We start from the raw sequence: 13,913 nt of genomic DNA, 5'->3' as shown, positions 1-13,913 counted from the left end.
GGAAGCATTTTCGGACTAGGTGAATTGGGTTAAATTGTCATAAAATTATCTGAGGAATCTCCTGTCTTCGTTTGTCGGTAGAGTTTCTGGACACCCTGTATATATAGGGTGAGTTTTTAGCGTGACATTGGTGATTGGTCGATAATTCCATTATGGTACAGAATATCAAAAAAAAGTTATTAAAAAATGTAGGAAATGGCTTGGTAAATATACCGAATTATACAGGGTGTTCAATTTTCACATGTCAAAAATATTATTATGTTTTTTACTCTGCTTAATCTCTTATTAAAACCCTTAACTTTAAATAAATCTCAAGCCAGCCCTGTTCAATAGTACCATTTTATCCCTCCTATTTCTTACCCTCTCTCCTCACCCTTACAGATAGGCAATATTTGGACAATTTGCGATTGAGAATTTTCTCTCCTCTCCTACACCGGCCAAAGGGCGAACCTCTCTCTCGTACCTCTCGACACGTGAAGGTGCAACCTCTCTCTCTCTTCTCTACGATTTTTCGACGAATCAAGTCGGTACCGCTCATCTCTTGACGGTTCAGCTTTTCTTTTGGGCTGAAACGAACAATAGCAATACGTGCACGAACAGTAATTCCAACCATAAATAATCAAACTACGTACAGCTGTGCCACAGCCGCCATATTGAATAATTTTTGACATGTCATTTGAACATCCAATCAGAACAAAGTTATAATGCGCATGCGCCGGGATCATAGGTTTTAACATATAAAAATTCACCCTCATATCGCCGGTAAAGAAGTATAACTTCAAAAATTGTATGCTTGTTTTACCACGTAATTATTAATCAGCCTTTAGAATTACCTAAGCTTGGAGAATATAATTGTCTAAATTTTTACTAAATAACGTTTTTGGATATTCTGTACCATAATAGAATTCTCGACAAATATCACCTAAAAACTCAACCTGTAGATTCATTCGTGCGTTTATTATTTAATTTATTCTTCATTATTTCAGTTTTGTTATTCAGAGTAAATCTATACTAAAATCACAATAAAAATGCACTAGAAATAAACAAACCAAGACTCGTTGAATGTTACGAGGAGCACTCCTGAATCATAATTTATAATACATATATAAACTTTGTAAATCATGATTCGGGATTCCACATTCAACGTGTCTTGGTTTTTTTTATTTCTAGTGCATCTTTATTGTGATTGTAGTATAATTATAATTATTGTGTTGGTATGGTATGGAAGAATAAAGAAATTTAACATCAAAATATTTATTTTGTAGCAACAACGGATATATAAAACGCATTTTCATTTTAACATAAACGCTTAAACATACATCAACTTTAAAAATATGTGCAAGCCCAGAGTACATTTCTCTTTTTAATAATATTCCATCAAAAAAAACTTTCGACATTAACTAACAAACAAAATGTTCAAGACGGCAAATTAAAGCAGGTCTTCAAGAAAGGCTTTTTGGATACCTAATAATTGTTTAAATATCTCAAAAGCCACAAAGCCACATTTGAATGACCAGCTAATATGAAATCAACATTATTTTCTTTAAAGTTAGTTACCAATGATGAAAATCAAATTCGATTAGACGTACAAAATAATAAAAACCAAATAACTACATTATTCAATAAAGAACTTTATATAATCCATGTTGCATTTAAAAAATGAATCAAAGAACGAATTTCACGTAACCGTGATCGGGACCTCCATCTTCAAAGGCTGCTAGACCGACACTGTGCAATGCAGCAAGGTGAAAGTAGAGGAATAATAGAGAGGGAGAGTTGATTGTAAGGCAGTGTTATCAGATTTCTCCCTATACGTTGCACTCTTTCTCAGCGGTATAGGGAACCTTCTTTCTTACGAATGACCTTTGTATTCTGTCTTGAAGTTCACTGTAGGTCCTAAAATTTTGATGTTCACATTTTCGTATAGAGTTGCCGTTTTGTTTTCGGACTTTTCAGTGTGCGTCGGCCACTAAGTACTACGTTAACAGATTTTCATTAAATTTTTCGGTGACCATTTCGGTCACCAAGTAATTTCTTCTAATACTTCTGGATTTTTCTCATTTTAATTAACATTTAATTTAATTATGCCACTAGCAGTAGTTGCTACAAGGTTTTCATGCATCGGTTTCTCAATTGTTATCAGTTTTTTCCTATCTGTAACTTTTATCGACGGTGTTTGAAATCCCATAAATTAATTTGGTTGTGTGAATAGTTCGAAATCATGTCCCTTTTACCCATGTCGACACCCGTGTCCCTTTCTACCACTGTATCGAAAGTTTACATATCGCGGTGGCGACGTTCGGGGTACCACTCGAAACCAGAAATTCTTTCCCCATGCGATAAGGAAGATAGACTCCTTCAGACCTCGAGTGTATACACACACGCGAAATAGTGTTGGTTTCGCCGTTGATGTTTTGATTGTAAGTTTTTACCTAAATTGAATTACCTTTTATATATTATTATCCCTTTATTGTTTTTTTGAATTGTTGAGCAACCAATTTAAATTTGTGTGTATTATATTGCGCTTGTGGAGAACTACCATTTTCTCTCAACAATAGGCCATCGAAGGTATAGTTGATTAGTAGGTATTGTAATTAGTGTCTGTTGATTTTTTTTTAAATTTATTAATAGTCTCGTTCAATACCTGCTATTAGTAAACATACAGACGGGAATGCTTTAGGTGATATTAAGTCTTATTGTTGCTAGCTTCAGAAACGGTCCTAACAATAGAAATACTTAAGTTTAACCCTTAGTCTCCCGACGGTACTTTTAAGTACCACCAAATTTGGGTACCCTTATATCCCAAGTGTTAAAGTAGATTTTGTTTAAGAATGTTCTGTTAAATATCGTTTATTAGTTATAAGCTGATATTTAATAGTTCAAATGTTATTCAAACGATTTCGTGTTAAATACACAATAAAATTTATAGGTACTCTAAACGATCGTTGGAAAAAACTATGCTTTGAGCTTATTTTAAAAAGTTATGATCGAAAAAATAAGGCGGACTTAAATTAAGATTTGAAATTAAGACTTAAATTAAGTACCGTCGGGAAGTAACTGTCAAAAAATCTAGAAGTGATGGGAGACTAAGGGTTAAGGTTGCTGTCAAACACAACGTAACAATTTCCAAAAAACTGAGTTTCTGCCAGAGACATGTTACGGATAGACTTGGCTAGGGATATGCCACTCAATGCATCGAGGTGTAATGTCGACATAGGATTGAGTGGTCTAGCCATCTTTGTCAGTCACATGCGCGGGATCGCTTGGTTAAGGTACTAGTACACTTTAGAAGACCAAAAATAAGCATTTTTTCAAGATTTTTTTTCTCAGAACTCTTATTAAAAATAAACATAAAACTTTTTACGTATTAATATCTAATTCTTAGAGAATACAAAACAAATAGCTTTTTTCATTTGTGCACGTAAACTTATATTGTAGAGGGCGCAAAAGTCGAGGCCTCGAAAAAAGTAGTTCCGATGGCGGATAGTTAATCTCAGGATTGGGATCTCTGAAACAAAAAGATTGTACTGCATTTGAAAAAGGAAGGTCTCTTACGTGACAATTTACCACCGTTAGTGCCAAATTGCGAAAAAAATGTAACGGAAATTTGAAAAAAATTTGTGAAAAAATCACCCGTTTTTTTTCAGTTTTTCGTGGTTAAAAAATATTTATTTTTTATTTTTTGGTCAAATTGTGGTAAATTGTCACGTAAGAAACCTTCCTTTTTCAAATACAGTACTATTTTTTTGTTTCAGATATCCCAATCCCGAGATTAACTGTCCGCCATCATTTTTCGAGGCCTTGACTTTTTCGCCCTCTATAATATTAATGCACGTGCGTAAGGGGACCTTTGGCGGCAATGGCCGCCGAAGGATGTTTTATGTAGAATGAAAAATTTATTTGAAGTTATCTAAATAATCCCCAAAGAAAAGTTAATTTTTAGTTATAATTCGTGAAAGTGAAGTAGTTTAGTGTTGTCTGTTATAGTTATTGTAGTAAAATTATGGCAATTTATCTTTATTAAGGAAGAATTATTTTCGAGCATGGTTGCTAATGTGTTTGTTCTTAGTTAAATGGAATAATGGATATTTGAAGAAAAGTTATATATATTATTATTTGTAAGGATAAAAACGTAGGTTGTGCATTGCTTCGAGCAAGACTCGCATAACCTACATGAAATGTGCTGGCAGATGCAGTTGCATGCAAGCCAAAAAAACGAAGAAGAAGAAGAAGAAGAAGCACGTGCATAAATGGAAAAAGATATATTTTTTATACTCTCTAAGAGTTAGATATTAATATGTAAAAAGTTTTGTGTTCATTTTTAATAAAGCTTCTGAGAAAAAAATTCTTGAAAAAAATTATTATTTTTGGTCTTCTAAAGTGTACTAGTACCTTAAAAGAGATAGATAGACCACCGATCGACTATTTCCATGTTTTTCCGCGTTACTCTTTTTTGGTGAGTATGCCGAGTCTACGCTTAATATGTCAATGGTTTCTGCAATACAAAATTTTTCTATAAATTTTATTTTATTGAAAATATGATGTACATAAGTCAAAATAATTCTAAACTTATTGTTAGGGCATTTCCAAGTTTCGTTATACTGTGATGACGTAGAAACGCCTTTGATGACATGTAATAAACTTTAAAGGAAATAACATCTTCACATGTATTATGCCAGCACCCCCTTTATAAGTTATGCTTTAGTTTACAGTGGTGCCAGCTTATATACAACAAGTTATTTGTATTTTAAGCTCCATACAATTGTAAGAAATCAAATCTAACTTTTTCTTATATGTTTACAAAAAGAAATTTACTCGGGGTAACAACGCACAAACAAAAAGTTATTTTAAATATAAAATTCATCTAAAATTTGAAATTTTTGGTTTTTATTAAAAATCTCAAAATTTATTATTATACAGGAGTACATAGGAGATGGCGATTGGCTAATGGTGAAGTTAATTATTTTTAAAATTGTTGCTTCTCTGACCCTCCAATATTTAAATTATAACGTTGTTTACAAAGTTATGTTTTAGTTATGAAACAGTTGCGAACGTACTTAATACTTAATTAGAATTCATACTTTTTAATTTCTTGAAAAATCTGTCCTAAATCATAATATGGTGGAAATTTTAAGAATAAATGAGTTAGTTTGTTTCAATAATTTGAAGAGGTTTCGAATTGAAAACCTTCAATTGTAGAGAGCAAATCTTCCTTCACCAATAACCGGCATTCTATCAATAACATAATTGAAAAATATAAATTATCACATATACCGTGTTCTCATGCTGTATTTTGTGTTAATTTTTAGAAAAATTGGCATAGACACACTAGAGAGACAAATTGTAAATACTCTATACATTTAACCCTTAACTGGTTCGGCGTCGCCTCATAAATAAATGATCTTTTTCGGAAAACAAAACTTCCCTAGATTTCTAGTTCTACCCATTCCATCTTCTTGTGAATCATGATAAGATGGCGATAGAATTTTATAATTGGCAACAATGGTTAAGACATCTGCTGAATATTGTTTTAAAAGTAGATCTCAATCGACTTGTTATTGATGTGTTGTTAGAGAAGGTAAGGGAGAGAGAGAGAGAGCTCATTGGTCAGCGCTATTTACGGATATCGTATTAGTGGAAGAGAGGAAAGAAATGTTGGAAGATTGGTTAATCACTAATACGAGAAGATGTACATAATGCTAAATTGTTTAATGGGAAAAATAATATGCAGCCACTAATACGAACATGTATAATGATGAAAGCCTATACTGCAGTAGTAATCAATTCTAGAATAAAATTTAAAATTACATTATGCAGAAATGAAAGTGGTTCATGCAACAATCTTCAATTTCAGAATTTATTCTCAGTTTTACTATTGTCTCTTCTCTGCTTTATTCCGTATTTCTTAACGTATTCATTCACTTTTCCACAATCTATTCTCGTTATAGTTTCTCTTGATCTTGTTTATTATAATAAACCAAAACTTCGTTGTTGTTACAGTTAGTTTTAATATTATAATTTCTTATTGTCCAATTATGTTCCCGATTTAGTTCTTCTTGATGTTATTAGTACTTGCCAATAGGAAATTTATTGGTAGGTACAAATAGGTCTATATAAGGCAAAAGCTATTAACTATAATCAGGAACGGATTAGGGAAAGAGTCAGGGTGACTGCAGTCTCAAAAATGGTCTAAGAACAAAGATTGCAATGGAATGGTCACGTTAGACGTAGAAAAGAAAACTATGTGGTAAGAAGGATAGAATTATCAAATGTTAGAAGTTATCAGAACAGAGGTAGAGACGTTGACAGTTGACTTTGACAGTGGCAGTCGCCGTTGGACGATTTACTTTAAGGTTGTATGACACTATGCATTTTCTTGTATTATTTCTGATATCGTTTCTGATATGTCAAAAAGATGCATAGTGTCATACACAGATAGAAGAAACGATATCAGAAACGATACAAGAATTTGTGTCAGACACAGATTCTTGTACAAGAACTGCGCCAATTTCTGCGCAAAGAGCAGAAACGTAAAAGCTGCTGGTAAAACATCTAAATGTCATAATGGCGGCTGAAAATGGGATCATATGATTTATGTCTTGATGAATTTATTTGTGTTTTTGTAGGTATTATTTATAAATCTTTTATTGATACTTAATATATGGACTACTGTTCTACTAATAACACCATATATTTAGCTCTTAGTAAAGCTCAAACTATAACTGTTGCTTTCATTGTTTTGCATTTTTTAATAGAGGAAAACACAATAGTTCCTAATTTGGATCAAACTGAAGATAATTCTAATGCAAATATTTTAGCAGAAATATCAAAACAAAATAAAAACACAAATAATCAACCTCAAACAGTCAACGTGAAAATTCTGGTCAACATTAAAATGTTAAATTTATAAGCTTTTATAAGTTTATAAATTTTATAAAATCCTTAAAATCAGCTGTAGACGCAGTACAACCATACCAATGTAACGTGACACAGGGTAGCAAACAAAATGTCGACCAATTACGTGCCGAATTACATACAATTTTCGATACAAGAACTTGCATAGTGTCATACAGGGCACAAATGTACGTACAAGAAACGATACAAGAAAATGTATATAACTTTCTAATATCAGAAACGATATTAGAAATGATACAAGAAATGAATAGTGTCATACAGCCTTTACACATTTTTGATGGACCAGTTAAAGTTAAGGGTTAAATTGGTTTATCATTCAATTTAACAATTCTAGAAAAACCAAGAAGTTAAAAGTCATAAAATAATCTAAAATACCTACTTTCACCAAAAAATAATTCTCAATCTAGGACGGTATAAAAAAATCACATTGGCATTAACTAGAACTACTAAAAGTATCAATATAGCATATTGGTCCCTGTATATATAATAAAATTGTTTAGAAACTTTTGAAAAAGCTTTGTGATCATTTACACCAATCATTAATTTGATCCTAAATAAAATTATCGACATTTTTCGATTGATTTGATAAAAAATTCAATTACATGTAAAAGTCTTGGTTTGGAAAATATTGTAACATAACGTGTGATCCAAAATTATTGTCACCATAGGTGGCTCTGAACGACAGAGATAGCTATATAGTGCATGTATATTATTAATTCAGATATACTTTCCAGTTTACATCAACTTTGACAGATACTTGTCAGTGTACGTACGTCAATTTAAAAACACTATAAATGAACATAAAAAGTAGCAGAGGAAGCAAAATTTTAACTTTATACGAATTAAAAGGTCTTGAGATTGGGTATCTTTTCAACGTGTTTTCAATCTTTATTCTTTGTTTGCAAAAGTGATCATAACAACACTGAATATAGCCGCAGTTGGCCGTGACGTCACACTCCGGAGGTCTTTCAGATTAAAACAAGACATACGTAATTTTTTGCACGGATAGCTTTGATCCCAATAATTGTGGATCGCTCGTTAGTATAATTACTAAATACCTAACCAGAAAAATGTACAAAACTTTATTCGATTGGTTGAAATCAATATATTAAAAACATTTAAGTAGTCTTAAGATATATCAATAATATGTAAATTAATGCAGGTTTGTGAAACTGATCCAAAGTCTGTCAAAATTTTCTTTACCTAGATAGACATGAATTAAAGTTGTGCTTTCATGAATGGTTTCAAGTACTCCTTGAAAGACTTGTTGACCGGTTCAGCATTGAGTGGACTCTTTTGAGCCTCCTCGAGTAACCTTTCGTAAACATTACCATCATAGGAACCTAAAGCTGATGCTAAAACTTCATCCCTAAAGTCAAAGCTGTCTACTATACCAACGGCGTTTGGTCTTATGAGGGTTAGTAATTCTTCTAGCCATGTTTGCAGAGCGTCTATGTCTCTTCCTTGTACTTCGGTGAACTGTAAAAGCAGATATGAAAATTAAGAATTTTATTGACAAATTATAGTGGCTTGGACTAAACTATAGTACCATCGACAGAGAGAGTCACAAATCAAGATGTTTTGCTGAAGATGGGGAAGAAATGAGACGTCAGAAAAAACCATACAAACGAGAAAACTGGAATATCTAGGCCACATAATGAGAGGAGAAGGGTAATCCCTGCTAAGACTCATACTCCAAGGGAAAAATCTGGGGAAAGAGAAATATGGGACGTAGGAGGATTTCCTGGTTGCGAAATTTAAGGGAGCTTTGTTGTTCAGACCTGCAGCCAACAAAGTTAAGATTGCTGTGGTGGTAGCCAACCTCCTTAGTATTATAACATTCTGCTAAAAATTAAAAAAAAAATTTAAACTTTTTTTCTGTTTCAAAAATTATGCGATACTTTTTGTGATTAGATAGATTAGATTAGATTGTGTAGATAATTTTTGACAACTTACTTTTAGAATGTCACCAGTGCACCTCAAGATAGTGTCCACCGCATACAGTTGAAGCAGCTGATCTAAAACTGTCATAAGCTCTGTTGAAACCCTTTGTTTTAACTTCTGAATTGTCGCTAAATATATTTCCACTATAAGAGTTCGTCCATGTAATTCGGCAGCTTGAACCAATTCGATGGATGTATTATTCCATGCATCTTCGTAAGCCATTCCTTTCCTCACTCTTTCGTTGATTCGTCGATTTGCTAGCTCGATTTTACTAATAAGAAAAACATAATAAATGACTTAACGTGAAGTAGAACACTCCCTGGTGTATATAGTTGGTATAATATTTTAATAAACAAATTAAAATTTTAAAAATCCAAAAGGATTACGATCAAAACGTTTTCGGACTTATCAGTCCATCATCAGTGAACTCCCTGTCCTTGCAAAATAGCAATAGATCATTGACAGACTAAACGTGGTTCAATGCAGACCTAATTACAAAAAAAATATATTAACGTAGAGCAGTACAGCGCCATGTTGTTGGAAGTATTTGATAATTTTTGCTGTGTAGTTAGAACATTTAACCTAACCAGTGTTTGACATTGTGGCTATTTTGCAAGGACAGGGAGTTCACTGATGATTGACTGATAAGTCCGAAAATGTTTTGAACGTAATCCTTTTGGATTTTTTTAAATTTTAGTTTTTTTTACAAAAATATTATACCAACTACACCAGGGAGTGTTTTACTTCACGTTAAGTTATTTAACTAGATGGTATACAGCCAACTTTCCGGAATTATCCTGTTTTATTTATTTAAAAGCATAATAAGTTTTTATTAATATACGCCTGTTCAACTGAAACTCATCTTTGGTCAGGTTAGTCTTGGAAGTAAATGTAATCACTCAACTTATATTCTGCAATGTTAGCTATATTAGACTGTGATTTAAATGATTTAAAGTGACTTAAATACCTGTATCAGAAAGACCACGAGGAAGCCCCAAAATCAGATGGGAGAACCAAATAGTCGAGGACCTTAAGAAGATAGGAGTCAGAGAATGGGTAACCAAAAGCAAAAACAGGACCTAATGGAGAAAAATTGTAGAAGATTCCAAGTCACACAACCAACAGTAAAACCAAAATGTTGTAACACGCCTATGGATAACAAAGGCAAAAAAAAAATAGGTAACACGACAAATTAAACAAACATAAAAATATCTATACTTGGTGCTACATAACTTTTCGGAGTACCTCGGTAGCTCTAAGTCTTCAGAGATCTAGGGGTGTGGATTCTTAATATATTTTAAATATAATAGAAACTCAAATGCTCGGGGGCGCCATTGGATAAAAAAAATGAAAGACGAAGCTTACATAAAACTTCAAACAAAATAATTAAAGTAATAAGTTAATAAAAATATATAGTTATCATAAGATACAAACATAATATTTACATAAATATAAATATAACATGACTTACCATAGTGCTCTCAGTTGAATATCATTTTTGACCAAGAGAAAGGGATCAGATAATAATTATTATCAATCAAAAACATTATTGCAAAATGAATAAAATTTTTATTAAAATTAAAATAAAAATAGAAAATGATTGATCTTTTGCAGATGTACAATATTAAAGATCCTGTTTACAAAAACGATTAAAAAGTTTACAAACAATACCTTGTTATAAAGTCCTGTCCTTATTCTTCACGTTGTGAATGTCCAAAGCACTACTTTTCACTGAATTTAAATAAAAAGTGAAAAAAGGTTGTTTCCATGAAAAGTTTCAGCAAAACTAAATAAATAAACTTCCAAATGATTCTGCTCCTATTGACTTTTAAATAACTTTTGAGGTATCTAGGATTATCTTTAGCACTTAATCCATAACTGCTTACAAAAAGAAACTTAGGTAGTGTAGTATACACTAAAATAAACTGGCTCTTTGCCTAACAGCGGCATTTGGCTTGTGACTAGGAAGTCAGGAAAGGAGAACACTTTCTAACACTACATAGGTACTGGTTCTAATAATCTACATTTTCAGAAACTTAAAAAAAAAATTGATTAAGAACTACGTCAGAACTTAATCTTCGAACTTAACTTTTTCAGAAAACCGCCAATGCGGCTTCTGCCGAGGCTCAGCCAACCTCTCTACTTGAATGCCCAAACTTGAATCCTTAATCTCACAACTTGAATGAATCCCCTCCAAAAACGATTCCTTCCAAAAACTCACTCCATTTCTCTCATTCTACCCTACTCATCCAATCAACCAATAAGAAAAAAGTTCAATCCTTCCTTCTTTCATCATTGACTAATAAAAAAATAACTACGCTTCCTACACTTATTATCGACCAATAGGGAAAATCAAAATATATTCTAAGCCCAACCTACTTGGAAGGGAAACATCAAAAAGCATCTCGCAAAGTCAGCAAACCTCTCTCCGTTCTAACATTCTCAAAAAAAATATTGCTGAGTCCACAATCCTACACCTGTACTTTCTGATACTGATATTAGCACGTTTTGTGTATATAATTTCCAAGATTCGTGGAGCCAGTCGATCATTAACTACAATGTAACTCCTTTTTACATCACAAACTGAATGAACGAGAAATTAAACACAGGAAATCGAATGTAGATATCACTACAAAATAATATAACGTCTTTCTTTTAACCAAACGGATAAACTACAATTCCATATTCAATTATTATCACGTTTTTTCGGTACAGAAATAATAAATTCCTTACATTCGTTCTTATGTCTACAGGGTGAGACAAAAATATGTAACAATGACATTTACGATTTTTGGTTTCTGGGTGAGCCTAAATAATTGAGTTCTTTTGAACCGTTTGAATGTTAATACGGACTGATTCCCCGCGACAAATGAATCGGAAGAACCCAAAAAGGGTGGCAAACATTCCGCTAGGAGTGTAGATGTCATGATGAAAGTGACTTAAATGACGTTTGTTTTTAACAATGCGTTCAAATATAATGAGCGTGTGGTCATTCAATTTTAGTGTGCTGAAGGTTTGAAACCATTGCATGAAAGTAGTACACGGAAAGGCATGTTTTGCTTATCAACTGTCAATTAATAGTGTCGAAAATTTAAGACTGGAAAACATAAGATGACTGATAAGTCGCATTTACGTGCATTGAGTAATGCATCAACAGATAGGAATGTGGCATGTGTGGAAGACTTGATTAGAGAAAATTATCGATTTCTATCAGAGGAAATTCAAAAAATTTTGGTGTGAGTATAGGATCTATCGATCAATAGTTGTGACGACGAATATAGGTGTCGTTATTATCTTAAAAAGGTCAAACCGGCAAACAGGTGTATGTTCTCAAAGAAATTGAAAGTGTGTAAAAAAACTTTTAATAATCAGCTAAGTACTTTCAGCACATAACGTGCCATCATCAGAGCTTCCTAAAAGGACATTTAAGATAAGAGATTTTTTATAAACAAAAGATTGAAAAAACTTACGTCCTCTTATAAATCCTTCATAGAAGAGTAATTGTTAAAACTCACATGATAAATCATGGATACTGGGCAAAAGCCACAGATATTGGGTATAAAACCCTTAAAATTAAAAGTTATCACATCTAAATTCTTTTTTTATTTTAAAATTACAACATGGCTGCGTCAAACCGTTGTGAGTTCACGTGAACAGCTGAGCGCTGTCATTCATTCAAATGATAAAGAAGGAACCACTAATTTATGCGCCCTCTATATTGGTATGTAAATAAAAATTAATTAAATTGAAAATGGCTAAAAGGCCATGTGTTGGTTAAATTAATTCTAAGTGAAGATACTAAATTTTTTTTTTTTTTTTTAAAGTTAAATTTTCAAAATTACAAATATTAATATTGAAGTGAAATGTTAATGTGTACGTAAGTTATCAAAATTTCTTTTAAAAAACAAACCGTTATGGTTTGACCAAGTGTAGAAAAGAAGTTAGATGAAAACAAACCAAGGAGAAGTCTCATTTGTCAAGTTCAGAGTTCAAAAGCTGTTATTTTATAAAATTAACAAATTTACCAAAAGATTAAGTCAAATCTCAAATATTCTACTTATGTGTAATCAATGAAAGAAAACTCAAGAATACCGAAAAAGTAATGTTCAAAATACCTACAGCAATTGTTGGGTATACTGTATACTAAACCAAAATTATTAAAGAAATTTCTTAAAGATAGGATCAAATTTACAATTTAATTGAATCTGAGTGTTAACACAGTTTTGAGGATTTCTTTTCATTTCTCTACTTATTTCTAGATCTTCTAGTAGATTCATTTTAGTATAGTTATTATTTGGTATGCTATGTAGGATCCTACTGTCTCTTTGGGGACTAAAGCTGTGTTTCGATGCATGCAAATGATGACCAAAACTAGATTTATCGATCTTTGAAAGATGTTCTTTAATACGTGTATCCAACGGTCGCATCGTTCTACCCACGTAGGTCACAGGGCAGTCACCACATGACAATTTATATATGCCACTTTTAGAAGTTTTTTTAATTCTGTCTTTAGTATGAGAAAAAATAGACCTGATGTTTTCTTTACATTTAAATGAGAGTTTTAAGTTAGGAATGTTATTTAAGATTTTGGCTATATTGTCTGAAGGATAACCTATGTATGATATAGATCTATACATAACTTCTGAATTGGAATTGTCAGGAGTAGCATTATAAGCTAGAGATCTATTCCTTTTATTCCTTAATTTGTTGAGTATGTTGTCAACCAAAGTAGGGGAGTAACCATTACTATATGCAAGTTGTTTAATAATATCTAATTCCGAAGTAAAATTTGTGTCTGATAATGGTAAGCTAAGTAAACGGTGGATATAGCAATAAAAAGATGCCATCTTCTGTTGAAAAGGATGATTAGAAGATCTAGGGATAGTGTGGTCAGTCTGAGTTGGTTTTCTAAAGACTGAAAAACTTAATTTGTTCTCTATTCTAGTCAATGTTAGGTCTAGAAAATTAATAGAATTGTTAGACTCTGTTTCTAAAGTGAATGTTATGGCTGGATGTAAATTATTGAGTGAAACTAGAATAGTTTCTGCATCAGA

At 32.3% G+C, this 13,913-nt stretch overlaps 1 protein-coding gene across 1 annotated transcript in view; it reads right to left on the bottom strand.

The window, feature by feature from the left end:
* Nucleotides 1-1,238: 1,238 nt before the first annotated feature.
* LOC114340749 (probable peroxisomal acyl-coenzyme A oxidase 1) overlaps nt 1,239-13,913 on the bottom strand; it is a 91,640-nt gene continuing 78,965 nt past the window's right edge. Inside the window, exons 10-11 of the mRNA XM_050663595.1 lie at nt 8,872-9,130; nt 1,239-8,394 (exon numbers count right to left, since the gene is read on the bottom strand). Of these exons, the coding sequence (XP_050519552.1) occupies nt 8,134-8,394; nt 8,872-9,130 (520 nt within the window). The 3' untranslated portion in view covers nt 1,239-8,133. The remainder of the gene's footprint in view (nt 8,395-8,871; nt 9,131-13,913) is intronic.

The sequence above is a fragment of the Diabrotica virgifera genome, chromosome 10, assembly GCF_917563875.1.
Source record: "Diabrotica virgifera virgifera chromosome 10, PGI_DIABVI_V3a".
NCBI lineage: Eukaryota > Metazoa > Arthropoda > Insecta > Coleoptera > Chrysomelidae > Diabrotica > Diabrotica virgifera.
The sequence above is the reverse complement of the archived record's forward strand: the minus strand, read 5'-3'. Positions and strand labels throughout refer to the sequence as shown.